At 36.4% G+C, this 16,738-nt stretch overlaps 1 protein-coding gene across 7 annotated transcripts in view; it reads right to left on the bottom strand.

Annotated features, from left to right (window-relative positions):
* Nucleotides 1-16,738, bottom strand: part of rgs19 (regulator of G protein signaling 19) — a 45,830-nt gene that overhangs the window by 26,484 nt on the left and 2,608 nt on the right. For 3 of the 7 annotated variants that reach the window (XM_053644462.1, XM_053644460.1, XM_053644457.1), the window contains exon 1: nucleotides 7,102-9,539. The exons of 1 other annotated variant lie outside the window; for it this stretch is intronic. In XM_053644462.1, the coding sequence (XP_053500437.1) occupies nucleotides 7,102-7,116 (15 nt within the window). In that variant the 5' untranslated portion in view covers nucleotides 7,117-9,539. Of the gene's footprint in view, nucleotides 1-7,101; nucleotides 9,540-10,396; nucleotides 11,919-16,738 lie in introns of those variants that run through there. 3 more of the 7 variants (XM_053644459.1, XM_053644458.1, XM_053644464.1) reach the window with 3 other exon arrangements.

Here is a 16,738-nt window from a genome sequence, read left to right on the forward strand (position 1 = left end):
AGTGGCCAAATCAACAATTTTGTACATTCTTAAAAAGAAGGAATGCACAGGAGAGCTCAGCAACACCAAAAGGCCTGAAAGACCACGAAATACAACTAAAGTGGATGAGTGCAGAATTATTTCCATCATCTTGCCAAGTCAAGAACACTCTGGAGGCGGTAGGCGTATCATTATCAAAGTCAACAATCAAGAGATGCCTTCATGAATGTAAATACAGACAGTTTATCTCAAGATGCAAACCACTGGTAACACTTAAGAACAGAAAGGCCAGAAAGACTGACCAGTTCTGATGCAAAATTAACTTTAAAAGAAGAATATGAAGGAAAGGAAGGGCTCATGATCCAAAGCATACCATATTATCTGACAAACATGTGGAGAAAGTATTATGGCATGAGCATATATGGCTGCCAATGGAACAAGGTTTTTGGTGTTTATTGATGATGTGACTGCTGATAGAAGTAGCAGGATGAATTATGAAGTGTATAGAACTCTATGCTCAGAAGTCTACACTTCAATCACATCTTGATTGCTTCATTTCAAATCCATTGTGGTGGTGTACAGAGGCAAAATTATAAAAATTGTGTCACTGTCCAAATACTTATGGATCTGACTGTATATTTGTCTCCTTACACACAGAGCTGCAACATAAAAGCAGGAACCTCTCACAACAGCACAATGTGCCTCATCATCTGTGCCAACACAGAATTGTACTGCTAACAGTTGATTACAATATGAAGACTCGAAATGAGCCTCTGTGATGATAAATTATAGAAACATAGTACATCTGGGGTGGAAAATTAATAGCCTGGGCGACCAGGACATGCATGTTTCTTGTCTGGGTTATTAGATTTTTTTTTTAGTTGTAGTTGCCCAGAAGAAGAAAAAACCCTATTAAATTTTGCAAAGTTTTTCATTTGATATGTTATTTTTATCCACTTCACAGTGATGTGACTCCAATCAAATTATGTATCTCTGCAGGCTCCAAATGGGCTGCATATGGGATGGCTTAGTATTAGGGTTAGAGAAGGTAGAATCATTCTCTGGGGCGCACGGTGGCTTAGTGGTTAGCACGTTCACCTCACACCTCCAGGGTCCGGGGTTCTCCCCGTGCTGCCGGGGTTTCCTCCGGGTACTCCGGTTTCCTCCCTCAGTCCAAAGACATGCATGGTAGGCTGATTGGTGTGTCTAAACCACTAAACCACTCTAAACCACTTTACCACTAAAGTGTCTGTAGTGTATGAATGGGTGTGAGTGTGTAGGTGATTGTGCCCTGCGATGGACTGGCACCCTGTCCAGGGTGTACCCCGCCTTGTGCCCGATGCTCCCTGGGATTGGCTCCAGGTTTCTCCGTGACCCTGAAGAAGGAGTAGGCGGTAGAAGATGGATGGATGGAATCATTCTCTGCCAAGATGTGCTATTGCATGTTAGCCCCGCATAATTGGAGTAGTACCACTTGTTTGAAGCTGGTTTCAGGCTGCAGCAATACATGTCTTGCTCGATGTGACTGACAGTAGCATAATTTTTACTAGGCGGCTTAATTAACAGACAATCGTTTCTGAATCAGGAACACGCAGGTATGTGGAAACACTTACGAAATGCTGCAAAACCATCATATAACTGTCCTGCTTACTACATGCGATCACCTTGTGGTTAAACATGTCGAGAGAAAATAAACTGCCAGACCCACAAACCTTTTTACATGTGATGCGAGGACAACGAAACACCAGCTCAGCCAAAATGATGACCAACGACTTGCTGACTTTTTGTTGAGAGTGCAAACACAATGTGCAACAATAGAAACTTTGTTCCAAAGACCTTAGAAGGGGATCCCTAAGCCTGCATTAATGCACTTCATTAGCACACTAGCTCACTGTACATTATTACATCACATTAGCTACAATTTTTTTTGCCTTGTTAGTTAGGTTTCACCCAAAACATAGAACTGGGCAGTACACTGAAACTTTTACTTGCCTGCTGGGCTAGCTAATAATTTATGATTTGTCTATCGCCTGTACATTATATATCCTTTTCAGTGAATTCAAAGTGAAGCTGATGGAAATTAAGTGTATAATAAAGATACAAAAGAGTGTAATAAATATACAACAGAAACAGTACAGTCACAGTATCATCAAATCCTCATAACTCACACACACACACACACATACCTTATTATCTGAATTAACTGAAAAAATTCTTAATGCAGTTAATTAATGTGCTTGCACCAAAATCTAACCCTAACCTTAACCTCGGTAACCAAAATGAAACCTTTAGACTCTTATTTTTAAAATAAGTTTTCCCATGTTGGGATCAGCCAAATGTCCCCCACAAAGTTAAAACTGTCAGATATCCTATCCTTGTGGGGACATTTTAGTCCACACCAAGATATACAAATATGCATGTGCACACACACACACACACACACACACACACACACACGAGTGGTCACAAACAATTGCGACAGTAAAAAAACAAACAAACAAAAAAAAACACGACAAGCACTATATATAGTATCAACATGTGAAATGAATTGAAATTTGATTTGGCAAGCGAGGCTAAATGCTGAAGGCATTGGGCTCTTGGGCCACATGGAGACAGAGAGCTGGGAGTGGGAGGATTATAAAAACATCACTCTCTCTCAGTCTGGATGGGATGCTGTGAATTTCATGTGTCAGTGGTAAGAAACTGATACCAGTATTCCTTGTTCTGGTGTATATACCATTATTCTCACACTATATCGCTATCTTTTCTCCAAAGAAAAAAAAACTATTATAAAGGCAACGTTTCAACATTTATACTTAAACCACATAATGCTTTAAGTCAACATTACAGTATTGGTTCAATTTTAATAATGTCCTATAATGGGAGCTATATATAAATAAATACAAATAGTCTTTTGTTTTAGCAGATGTGGGAAATAATTACTTTTTTTTTTTTTTTTTTTTTTTTTTTTTTTTTTACAAATGTATGTACTTTTATTGAAAACCCGTATGAGTATATGGCTTCTTCCCAGTCCTAACGCCAAACCAGATTAACCAGATCAAACCAGATTTATAAAGATTCATTTATTTTGTAATTTCTTCTCAATATTGCAAAACTAAGCTTGTCAAGTTGAAAGACATGGCCAACACAAAGTAATGGTAAGTAAAAACCAACCAGATGGAATACAGGACAAAGAACAAGTAGTTTTTTTGTTTTGGTTTTTTAAAAACCATTTTTCAGCAACATGGACAACAAGAGAAAAATTCTACCGAACACTAAAGTGTTCCAAGACTTAAATCACACTCAGAGTCTTTTAACATGCAGTATCTCATGAAACACATACTCAGTCAAATTCACATTCACATACCCTTAACTTGATTTTGTTTAAGTCACAAAAGGTTCTGAGGCAATCTGGAATTTCTGACAGTGTGAAAGAAAGAGGGTAACCAAATGATGCAACTTGAAAATCACATTGAAATGCAACACACTAAACTTGGAAATGCCAAACTAAAGGCAAATCTCAGGTTGGCCTTGAGCCCCTCAGCCTCACCCCCAAGGAAACATAGTAATTTCCTGTTCTGCATGCATGTAAAAAAAAAAAAAAAAAAAAAAGAGCTTGAACAACACTGGAACTCATCTAGTGCTTACGTTAACCACATCCTACTTTATGACAGATGGTCTGACATACAGTATGCTTTCAAGGTATTTTATTTTTACATTTCACAACAAAAACCTTGTACTAGAATTTGGCGAATACCAAGAAGATGAAAGGCAGTGGAAAATGCCCTTTTCAAATATACGTATACAAACAGAAGCACAAGATCATCTCTTACTATCGGCAACAGAGCAGAAATTCATTAGAGAATAAGAATCATTTTAAATTTAAGACTCACTGTGACAATTATTTTTCTAAAGAAAGAACAATTATTTTAGAAATCAAACTCAGCTGGCCAGTCACGACAGCTCCTTTTATAGAAAGACAAGAAACAGTTCTAAGTACCAACATAGTAACCAGACTGACTTCTATAACCTGACATTAGTCATGAGAAACTATGACTAGTCATGTCTCCCCTGGGGGCAACATGAGAAAGAGCCAGAGAGAGACAGTGAGAGAGAGAGAGAGCGAGAGAGAGAGAGAGAGAGAGAGAGAGAGAGAGAAAACAATATAATGCTATAAAACATTACACTATGTATTTAGTTCTCACATCCATCAAGCATTCTGCACAGGTTGTATATACAGTATAGTCTATGTAGTAAAATCTTAGTGTAGTACACAACATTTTTTTATCTGGTGGAAAGCACAGTCTAACATGTCGGTTCAAATCTCCCACATGACCCCTTAGAGGAAAGAATCGCTGCAAATCATTAATTCATTCATCTTCCATAACCTGGTCAGGGTTGTGGTGGATCTGTAGTCTATCCCAGGAACAGGAGGGAATATACCCTGCATGGGACATCAGTGCAAATCAATACTAAGCCATCACTTTTATCCCATAAGGGAACATTTCCAGAGGTGCAATGATCCCAGCAGGCAAAGACAAAAAACAGAAACTTAAAAAGACCCTAGTGTATAACAGTGCATGAGTCGCTCCCCCAAGCAACGGTAAGGAAACAGCAAGGCAAATGTCTGGGGTGAGTGGTACTTAATAATAAACACCATCTCCATTTTATTTTTACTGTTCAGGGTCCTACCCACTAATTTTCTACGCGCTCAAAAGACCAAAGCTTGTCACAAGTCAAAGTTCACGTAGATAAAGTTGTCACAAAGCAGATTTAATCACTACCTGAAATGTGGCTTTCACATCTTTTACCATCAGAAAACTATCTTTATCCACCGGGTGAATATTATTCATGCTTGGTCTGACAGCTAATTTATCTAAACAAGTTGAACTCAATGTCAACGCTATCAACAAGGATGCCTCTGCCACCAAGTCTAGTCCTTCTTGTTACTAATTTGTATGCCAGAACTACCCTGAACATATACTTCAAAATGTGAAGTAAGTATTGAAGAAAAACTATGCTCCTTTTTGGATCATTTCCAAAATCCAATCAGTTCTTCTGCTGCTTACAATAATAATTAAATTTAAATCCTACAACCATTCAATCACTTGTTCTTGAAATATCATGCTAATAAGAATCTGAGATGGATGGATGGACAACCTGAAACCATAATGCCCATGAAAGGGAGTTTTCAGGTGTCTCCCATATTGCAGTAACAAGAAAGTGCTACGGCTAAGCTGTTGCCGCTGGCACCACTACATTTCCATCTGATGGGCATGGTTTCTTCCAGGATGACCCCACCCTCATCCACATGGAACAAGGGCTCACTGAATGATTTGACAAGGATAAAAATGATGTAAATCATACGCTACAGCCTGCACAGTCAGCAAATTTTCTACTCATCCTAACTCAAAGTAGAGCAATAATCACAACACTGTGGGAATATCTTCTGGAACACAGGTGTTCATACCTCCAGTACAGACTAAGAGAATGTATGACAAGACTCACTGAAAGTGTTCTCACAACTTGTAGTGAACCAGCACCTTATTAAGAGACTTTATGTTGATTTTCCCTTTAATTTCCATCTGCATTTACACACACACACAAAACTATATATGACAGCCTATAGAGATATGCAAGATAAGTGCAAGATATGCAGCCTTGGCAGAGTGCTTAAGAGATGTCTGCTGGCTTCACTTAGGTCCACACACACATACACACGCACATGAAGAATGTCTGCCTGGTTGGCTGTTTTTAGATCTAAATCTTGCTTTACTCTAACTTTATCCAGATGCCATGCCTGACCGGACATAAATCATGTGACTAACTCTGAGTCTTATCCCACACTCCCAACCTACACTCTTAAATTTCTATCCCTCACTTGTGGCTGTACTTACAGAACAATTCAAGTTTGAATTCCAGCTTCAGGAATAGCCCACTATATATGTAGGAGTATGTGCAACAAACAGAATATATCAAAGGACTTCAAATAGCCTTTACCTCTAAAGGTGATAGGCAGCAGACTCTAGCATGTGAGATTTCAGCTGACAGAATGCTAATCCCATGTTCATGACATTGACAATACTACAGATGTATTACAATGCTTCATAGGGATGTGATGCAAATATTTGTAAATATACAGGTACACAAGAAGTGTTGTTATGGCTTTGCTAAAAGTACTAAATGACTAACTATTAAATAAATAGTTACTTAGAATATGGCAGGAAATGTCAGGCATAACTTGCAGTCAGAAGAAATGAATGTCCATGCAATGTGAACTATAGGGCCAAATGTATGTGGACACCTGACTATGACACCCATATGTGAGCCTTCCCCAAGCTGTTGCCACAAAGTTGGAAGGTGTATGGTGTAACATTACATTTAGTGCTAAATCACTGGAAGTAAAGGGTCTAGCCCAATTATGTTCCAGCATGACAATGCCCCTGTGCACAAAGCAAGGTCCATGAGAACATGGTTTGACAAGGCTGGTGTTGAAGAGATCAAGTGGCCTGCACAGAGCCCTGACCTCAATCCCTCTGAACTCTTTGGGATAATTTGAAATGCTGACCACACCCCAGGCCTCCTCACAACATCAGTGCGTGACCCCACTAATGCTCTTGTGGCCGAATGAGCACAAGTCCCCAGAGCCTGGCTTCAAAATTTAGCCTTCCCAGAAGACTGTAGGTTATTAAAACAGAAGGGGGGGGTTGGGGGGCAAAATTGGAATGGTCTGTTCAAAAACCACATATGGGTCAGGTGTCCAAAAACTTTTGGCCATATAGTGTACGTTATGACTTGAACGTCTATGAACAGTCATATACTTGAGACTGAAAAGTGCACTTTCCAGAATATAAGCATGCTCCAAATATTCTTGTATACATCATAATAGAAACACTGCATACAACAGAAACTCACGGGTGTTAAAACTGATGTAACTACATTATAGATGTCATGCATGCATGTATGTGTATGTGCATCATCAGCATAACACACAGCACTCTTGCCAGGTCATACTGACATTCCCCAAAACCACCACCACTAAACAAAAAGAGGAAACAACCACTGAAGAAAAGACCTCACACAACCCCAAGCAGCAGCAGGCGAGCGAGAGCGGCGAGTTACCAGAATGTCCATCATGGCTTGGCGGACGACAGCCAACTAGTCTTACAATCCTCAACGTTGTTAAAAGCCTGGACACATGCATGTCATCCCCCCGCAGGCTGCGGACCTCTCCTTCACAAACACACACACAGATACCATGGAAATGCAAGGGTGTACAAGAACAAACACATATGCAGACACAGAGGAAGAAAAAAGAGAAAGAAAAGGACAGTGCTTATTTCAAATGCATTGAGTTTGAGAAAGCAGAGTAAGCATAACTTGTACCCATTCACAACTAACATTACACACAATAAAAATATTCTGAACCTCAAGCTAGCCATAGTAAAAGAATGACAGTTTGCTTAAAAGATCATATTTTAATAGAAAACTGTTTACTCTCAATGCAACTTATATTACACACATGCTAATGGCTTTAATGCTAAAATTGTTATGCGATTAATTAACCCAGTTATACCCAGTTAATGGGTATAGTGAAACAACGTTTAGCAGTTTTAACACCTGATTAAACGGATTTCCCCACAAAATTAGTTTGAAGACAGTAGCAATTTATGTCCATATTCAAAGATGAGTTACAAGCATGTAGTGAGGAGTTAATACTGAAATTGTGCATGTTAATACATTAGTATTTAGACCTCAGATGTTACTATGTGACTAGGCACTACTCAGACGTTTGTGCAGAGTTACATACAGAGAATCAAACTAATAAAATATTTGCCATTACTTTATAAATTCAACAAATCAAAAATAGTCAAGTAAAACATCCTGCATATATATTACATATTATCTCATGAACACATTAACATCTGTGTACAATTAACTGTTGCAATAAACATACAAACAAACAAATAAGTAAGTAAGTAAATAAATAAATAAATATTTCCATGGCCTATCCAGTAGAGTTGTAACAATACGCAAAGGGGTGTGTCTGAAGCACAAGGTGCTTTATTTTTCATTCACCTGTTATCTAGCTGTGGTGTGAAAATCACACAGTTGTATATAGCTCAAACATGTTTCTGAACTCTTCACTTTTCAGTGCAGTGATCCCTTTTTATCCCAGAATGAAAAAGCTGGGAGTGCCGGGAGAGAGAATGAGTGTGAGTGTGTTGTGTGTGTGCGCGTGTGTGTTATTCATGCCAGGTAGTGTGGCTCATGAAAAATAGCATGCTTAGGAGAAGCATGCTATTTTTAAACCCCCATGGCCTCTGCTGATTGAGGAAGTTACTTTTCAGAAGCAGGAGTGTTGGCTTGATTAAGTTTAAATGTTTATTACACTTCACGTAATATATGCGCTATTCTATGATGTATAGATTACTTTCATATGCAGTCTGGTGAATGTATTGTTCGGAAAATGCATCAAAATCGAACAGTCTTGTATCAAACAATGCAACATGATACAAAGTATCATTACAGCCCTACTATTCAGTCACGTGCAACACTCAGCAGATAAAGCATTTTCACCCAAAACCTAAGCTCATGCTTTTTGATGCTGAATATTCTGGATCAAGTGCTATTTTATAAGCTGCTTATTACAAATAAACAAAAAAACAACAACCTTCCATCTTGAACACCTGATAAAACCATCATGAAGATGTGAACTACATGCAAGTCATTCACAGGTAATTGTGTAGTGCAACCCTGAATACAGAGAACTTTCCCTGAATAAAAATATGAAAGTAACATTTGAAGGGAAGTCTGTAAATTTGCATACATCCTTTCCTGAACTGGAGACAATTTTATATAAAGATAAATAATGAACAACCCATGTTTAAGACAAGTACAGTACACATGTAAAAGCATATTTTTGGATTGTCATGTTGTGCAAAAGCATTTTTTTGCCCTAGAATCAGGAGATCACCATTTTAAAATATCATATCCTGCTTATAGTATATACAGAGGTTGCAGGGTTCTTAAGAGCACTAGTTCTGGTTTGGAACCACACAGTCTGTTATCACAGAGGAAGTAACCTTTAGTGCTGGAGAAACAAAATGGATTTTCCAGGTTCAAAGACTGTCATAAGCTGCCTACAGTAATGGTCTTTCATTTTCATTTGCTCAGGTTTTAAAGAGAAAAATGTATTCATGTAGACTGGACCTGTGGTTAGTTTACTATAATACTGCAATATTTGGTCTCCAATGGAGAATGGAGATGAGCGAGAGACAACAAGAGAGAGAAAAAGAGGGAGAGAGAGAGATAGAGAGAGAGAGAGAGAGAGAGAGAGAGAGAGAGAGAGAACCCACACTTTTTAAAAAGATCTTTTTAATATGAGGGCTCTCAAACTAATTACCACCATTGATCCCGTTACCTGTTAAATAAATTTCATTGAAGCCCTCAGCACCTTTTTTTAAAAGCAAAATCCAAGTCATTGAGCTTTCTATTCCTAAAATTTAAACCAACATAACACATTAGTTCCCAGCTTTATATGCCTCTTTTTTTTTTTTTGAGTCATTAAAGTTTAGATTAAACCTATTCAATTCAAGTGACCAGTCAAACAGTCTAATATCTATAAGAACTCAATAACACATATAACGTTGATAATGGTTGGTTGAAATTTCCACAACTACATTATGATCCACTGGGGGTCCATGGACCCCACTTTGAGAACTACTATTTTAATATATAGTGTACAGACATCAGGACCTTTTAACAGGTCCTAAGAACAGAAAATATGCTTTGATAAAGGAAAGCATCACTTTACTCATTTGTACATAAATCTGTTAACAAATTGACAAAATGGCCATTAAATAGTGCAGCACTTTTTTATTTTAGTGATTGTATTAATTATTGGATTATTCTTAATTAACCACAGCTGACGGCAATATTACCAAAATGGCTAACAATACACAACATCTTGTTTTTTATTGACTCGTTGCTGCATTAAACCACATACTCCTATTTTGCCTGTCTGTTTTGCTGTACACTGTTTTGTCTCGCAAATCTATCTATACTATCTATCTACAATCACATGATTAATGTGACTACAGAGAAGTATTCTCTTGAAGATTAATCAACACATTAAAAGGACCACTGGCTTATAATGTACAAAGTAAAAGAAACATTTCTGATGTTTAAATGATCAAATACAATAAAGCTATTTTGTTCCCAAACCAGCTGAAATGTGTCTGAACAAAATAGTTGTCTTTATCACTCTAGTTCTTATAGAACAACCATACAATTGATCAACATAGCCTTGAAAGCATACCAATTCTTAGCTGTATTTCCCCTCTAAATAAACAATAAATAATAATTCAACCAAAGCAGTGATTTCCCCCAGTACTAATGGGAAAATAATACTTACATTGACCCAGGTCTAAGTGAAAATATTAATAAGCTGTTTGATTGCCAGGGTGGTCTCTGTATATATTCATATCAAAAAGCACGACTGAGTGTGGCACAGCCAGCATCTCCTACTTTACTTCTCCTTTAGCAAGCTGAAGAAGAGGGGAGGAAGAAAAACTCAGCTCAAAAAAGGGGAAATGAGCAACAGACAAGAGAAGAAAAAGAAGGGACAGAAAGGGAAGTTGGCTGCACTGTTGTGGAAAATACACGAAGACAGCAAAAGGCTTCAAAAGTTGTTGTAATTGAATATAAAACAGTAAAGATCAAAGAAACAGTCAGTATCTGGCCTTATGATACACCAGCTTCATGTTACGCAGGACAGTGAAGTAGTTATCTGAAAACAAGGCGGGAAAAACTCTTGCACGCTGATTTCAAATTATGGCATTCCACTATGGTGATATTATGGCAAAGAACATGGTGAGGAAAAATAGAGCGATGACCACAGAATGACATACATGACTCATGCTTCCTTTATAGAATCAGTCTCTTGTTTTGTTGAAGCATGGCTAATCTCTTGGTGACTTGCACTTCAAGTGCCTCCTTCAGACCAAAACATGAAGGACAGATATACAATTCGATGGAGCAAAAGACATTCATATACTGGGAATGCAAATGTGTTCATTCTAATTTCAAATAAGCTTAATTTGGGATACAAAAAACAGAGGATAAAAAAAGCATTGTAACTGTACCTAACCTAGCCTTAGTGACTATGAGATATTGTAAAATTATATTACTAACACAGTAAATTGTTAATCTTATGGGATTACTGTTTATTAATATGCTCAATGAATGTTCTCTAACAGAGTGTTCTCTAACAGTTTATACAGACATAATAAATTGTTCCATTTATTTACATAACACTTAAAGACAGCAATGTATATTCATATTAATTTACAGTTTATCTGTTTATTTATTTAAAATCTACAGCAACTCTTTGATCCGTGAAACTATGGTAACAAGACAAGTGCATGAATAACTGATTTTCTTTTAGATCCAATAGCAAGTAATATCAAAACTAGTATCCTGATACCAATACTCCAAAAAAGTCCTCTTATGTCTATAAAAAAGTGAGAATTTGCAGATATGGACACCAAAGATCCAAAGAGTAAATAACAGAGCCTGTGTTCTCTTTGGGTCCTGTTAAGTTACAGAAATAATCCATAAAAAGTTCAATTAATCATAAAAAATAGTAAATAGTAAAAAGGTTATTCAGGCATTTTGAAAATCATCTGAAAACTAAAAGCCCACTGAAAATTTGGCCTTTTAAGTGTGTTTCATCTGGTTTGTAGAATTGTCACTGCAGTATCTAGTAAATGTCTAGCATCACATTTTGGCAAGTTTGTTGTAACTTGTAGCTGTGAAATAACTCCAAACTCTGTTTTCAGCCATATCACATCTAATACACATTCCCTGTCTCGTTCATTTCTGTGTGCCTGCTTGTGTGTATGTGTGATGAGGGGAGTGAGATGGTGAAAGGGTCACATTCCTGGATAAGGATATATATCCTTATACACACACACACACACACACATACATACATATATATATATATATATATATATATATATATATATATATATATATATATATATATATATATATATATATATATATATACACACACACACACACACACACACACACACATACATATATATATATATATATATATATATATATATATATATATATATATATATATATATATATATATATATATATATATAATTTTTTTTTTAAATGTGTCGATACTTCAGTATCAATCACTCATCCCTAATGAAGGATTGTAAGCTAGATCTGTGCCCCAGTAAAAAGTTTACACAAAGGGTTTACATCACAAAGAGGTTTACATCTTTGTCATTGTTTATTAAACTTAATCAAACTGAACCGAATGTACACATTTTAAACTATTAACCTATCCACTCCATGTACATTTGAGCATTAAATAGATTAATTTAAAGCAATGTAATTTATTCCTACTTGTTTAGGGAGTCTTTTAGGGACTTCTGGGCACTCTGCAGCTGTAATCATGTTTTAGTTGTTACAGCGCTGCTATCTGTCACTTCTATTTTTCCCTGCACTGACTTCAACATGGCTTGACTGTGACGACGGACGTAAATAATGACGAGACCCATGCCACTCAAAGCAATCTGACTGGCCATTGCCCAAGACCGTGTGCTTTAAATTTGAATAAAGTTGAAGAGCGTTTTTCCACTCTTCTCGTTTTGCTCCTGCAATTCTCTGTGCAGGATTTTTGCCTGTCTCAATAGAAAATGAATGAGAGGTGGCATGAAAAATGCTGTGCAACACTACACTGTGAACACACATTCCTTGCAATAGTAACTACATACTTTTCCTGTTAGTTGCACTGTAGTTACACAACAATTCACAGTATCAATTAAGTAACAAGCTTTAAAAGATTAATATCTGCAAAATAAACTGAAATAACCACTCAAAGTGCAGCACGTGATTACAACTGATATAAACACTTCCATTCAAAAGGCACTGCAGTCGGCCTTAAAAACATAGCTACATGAGAGAAAACAAATGATCAATTTACCATTGAATTAAAACTCATACACAGTCAGTGTTCCTCATCAAATCACAGTGACATATTAAACTGCTTTCTAATTTTAAGGGTAAATGTCTACGTTATGTGTAAGCAAAAATATCCACTATATCTACTAATATCTACTATACACCTATCTGACATGTGTTCAAGATGCTTAAAAATTAAACATACTGTCACATACTCTTTTCAGCCATTCACACTGTTATATAGCATATAGACATATAGCCATCTATTACTCTCAGACATTCTGACCAAACCTGAGTAACTTTCTAGAGCTCCTAATACTGAACTAAAACCTACTGAACCGAAGGAAGACATTAGTAGCATCAGTCCCTGGTAAAAAGAACATAACTCACAATGAAATGCATGTTGAACTGGAATATCCTGTTTAGCTAGAAAAGAAATGTTTGTCAGTCTGGGGTCCATGTTTGTTTGCCTTTAATATGATGGATAGAAAGTATGAATTAAGTCTTTCTGAAGAGCTGGAAAGATGTGGATCTGGAAGATAGTTAAGGAACAACTAGCTAAGTTGGCTTAATTCATGAAATTCTTACATCAGTGTTAACCTTGAGTTAAGAGTCTTGATCACATAATATTTCTGTGCTCAGTTGAGCAGAGTAAATGCCAGTGACGATGGTTTAAACATAAGACTCCTTGCTGATGATAATAAAACCAGCCAAAAACAATGCTCTTCTGGTTATCTGATGCACTAAAAAATGAGCGATCCTATCTGGAATGTTCCTCTTCACCAAAAGAAGACTGGCTATAATTCAGTGCAGACTGTAACCTGCACATGGACACTAATTACTTGCATAACTATTGCATTGGTCTTCCTCCAACCAGTTAGGTGCAATTATATGTTACGAACATGAACAGTTGCAAGATAGAAAATAAATTATTTTATAAATCATTTATAAATGCATCGTTAACTTATTAATTTTTCACCGTCACTGTTCCTCATCAAATTACACTGGCATTTCAGTGCTTTTTATTTTTTTATTTTTAAGGTTATTAAAGGTTATGTGACTGCATGGATTTCTACTCTACACCAGTCTAGTTACTTCAGATGGTTACATCATGCAATTAAAATGCCATTTAATGTCTTTTTCTATATAATTAAAATGAGCATGCACAGACAGTTTCAATATATTAGACTCATTAGTCAGCTAGAATAACACATCTGATAACTTAAAGTTAATATTGTTTCAAAAGTAGTCTTTTACTAGTGACATTCTTCCATGATCTCATCTCATTCCCAAAAAGATTCCCAAAACCTATTACACACACACACACACACACACACACACACTATGCCACTTCTGTGAGAACCTCAACCATTCCCTGATACATCACACCATTCATTACCTTCCTGTATTCAGTGGAAGTGAACTTAAGGAAATTTAGCTAAACGGAAATTTGCCACCAAGTAGAGGCAGAGTATTCCTGTGTAGATCATCTGGGATTATTGTGCACTTAACATTTTCAATTTAAGCAGTGCTTTTGAGAGCTGTTTGTGGTTACTTTTAGTGGTCATTCACACAACTGCAATGTGATTATTTTTGTACCTATAATCGGTTAATATATTGTTTGGAATCAGAGGTCTTCAAAGGAGAAAGACACATTCTGTACATGAACTGTATTTCCGTTGAAGTTTTCTAAACATAGTTTATTTTTCTAAAAACTAACCACATCAGCCTATGTAGCAGATCCTTATCCAATCCTATGCATTTATGTAAATTATTTAGCTGAAGCTAGCTCATCAGACCAGAGCCTAGCTACAGGGCAGAAGCTACTAATTGAAGAGTTTTTACAGACTTTTTCCCCCATTTTATTTACCCTCTCTGGTTTGATTAGTGAACTGACACATTTTTTAAGTAGACAAAAACAGAATATTAAAGTTACATGAAGAGCTACAATGAACCAAAACATCACCACTTCAAATTGTCCTATTTATAACCATAAAGTAATCATTAATGGTTAAGCATTAAAGGGTAAGTGCTGTTGCTATTCAATGATCCTAGCTATTTATCAAGACCTTTGTATGAAAAGAATTTAAGACACGCTAGAGGCTAATGGGCATGAGTTTAACTGCTAAAGAATCCGCAATTGATTCATGCTCCACTCTGATAAGCAAGGCAGGAGCACTCCCAATAAAGTGTTCCATAATACTGGTCAAGTTCTGCTAAACAGTTACAAGTGGTAAGCATTTGGGGCCCTGTTTTTTTTTTCTTCCATTATCACTTCCCTAAAACATGCCAGTAGGTGGATTGGCTACAATAAATTGTCCCTAGGTGTGAATGTGTCAATATGTGTGTACATGGTGTCCTATGATGGACTGGTGCCCTTTTTAGGGTGTGTCCCCACATAATGCCAGCCTGACCAGTATAAAGCGGTCACTGTAGATGAACGAACAAATGTGACATAAATAGTGAACATTTACAATAACAGGTTAGTTGCCACTAAGTGACAGTTCCAAATTGCCACTGTGCTAGCAAATACTGAATGTCACACCTTCTAATTGCTCACTAACCTACATGAGCACAGCTTTCATTTCTGACCACGAGCATGCAACTAAACAAAACACACAAAAAAATTGGATTATGCCCAACCAAATGAACAATACACCAGCATTAACCAGCAAATTATGCTAGGATGAGCACAAACATTAGATTACTAAATAAAAGTTTAAACTACTCTAAAACATACAAAATGAAATACATGCAGTTTGAAGGCAATAATTTAAAAAAAAAATAATAAATCAGGGTGCTATAGGTGTAGCATTACGAAGGGTAATTTAATTTATTAAATTAATTTAAAATTAAACAATTATACAGGACACTGAATAGCATATATTGTTTTTCGTTTTCTTATTATTATTATTATTATTAGCATTACATACACTGATGGACAAACAAAATATAATAAGCAGAATAGAAGCAGGAGTAAAATGTCCCCCAAAAAGCAGTTTCAAGTTTTTACCAGAATGTGTAAAATGGCATGTGAAAATTTGGTTATTGTAAAAAAAATCAAACAAAAAAAATATAATTGAATTGAAGAAAAAAAATGCCACAGAATATTTTATTCACTACCAAACTCCAAAGACCAGTCACAATTCCTTTTCTACTTTTTTTTTTCTACAGTTCTTAGTCATTCATAAATGTCTGTTAAGTAACCCATAAAACAAGATAAAGTCTATAAACTGTAGAGGTTAGTGTTTACTAGTAATGATAGTGTGCTAATAAATTTGTATGATTCTCTTGGATCAGCTTCACTGGAACCAGGAATTCATGATTATTTAAAGACAAGAAAGAAAGACATTTGCGATGAGACTTTTTTCTCACTGTGATATCATGGTCAATCACATGTGTCTGAAAGCAACAGTTTAAATGGTAACTTTACAGGAGTGTTACATGATACGTGCTACTGAGATTATGTAAGTGTGTGATGTCTATAACACTGCATTATGACTTTCGCCTTCTGAAACTATACATTACATGGACTCAATATTGGTGGAAAAAAATTATCCACAACACTAACTAGAAAGTGCTAGCTTACTAAAACTGTCAACTGTCAATTCAACAAACAAGATGAGATTGCATCTTTTATGAATTATGGGGCTTTTGTATGACATAGCAGCATTTACAAAATATTTCTAACAGAAGAAGGCTCCTAGACAAGTGCATAAATATTAATCGAACATAGCACAGGTCTGAAATGTGATCGGCTATG

This window comes from Ictalurus furcatus, chromosome 15 (assembly GCF_023375685.1).
Source record: "Ictalurus furcatus strain D&B chromosome 15, Billie_1.0, whole genome shotgun sequence".
NCBI lineage: Eukaryota > Metazoa > Chordata > Actinopteri > Siluriformes > Ictaluridae > Ictalurus > Ictalurus furcatus.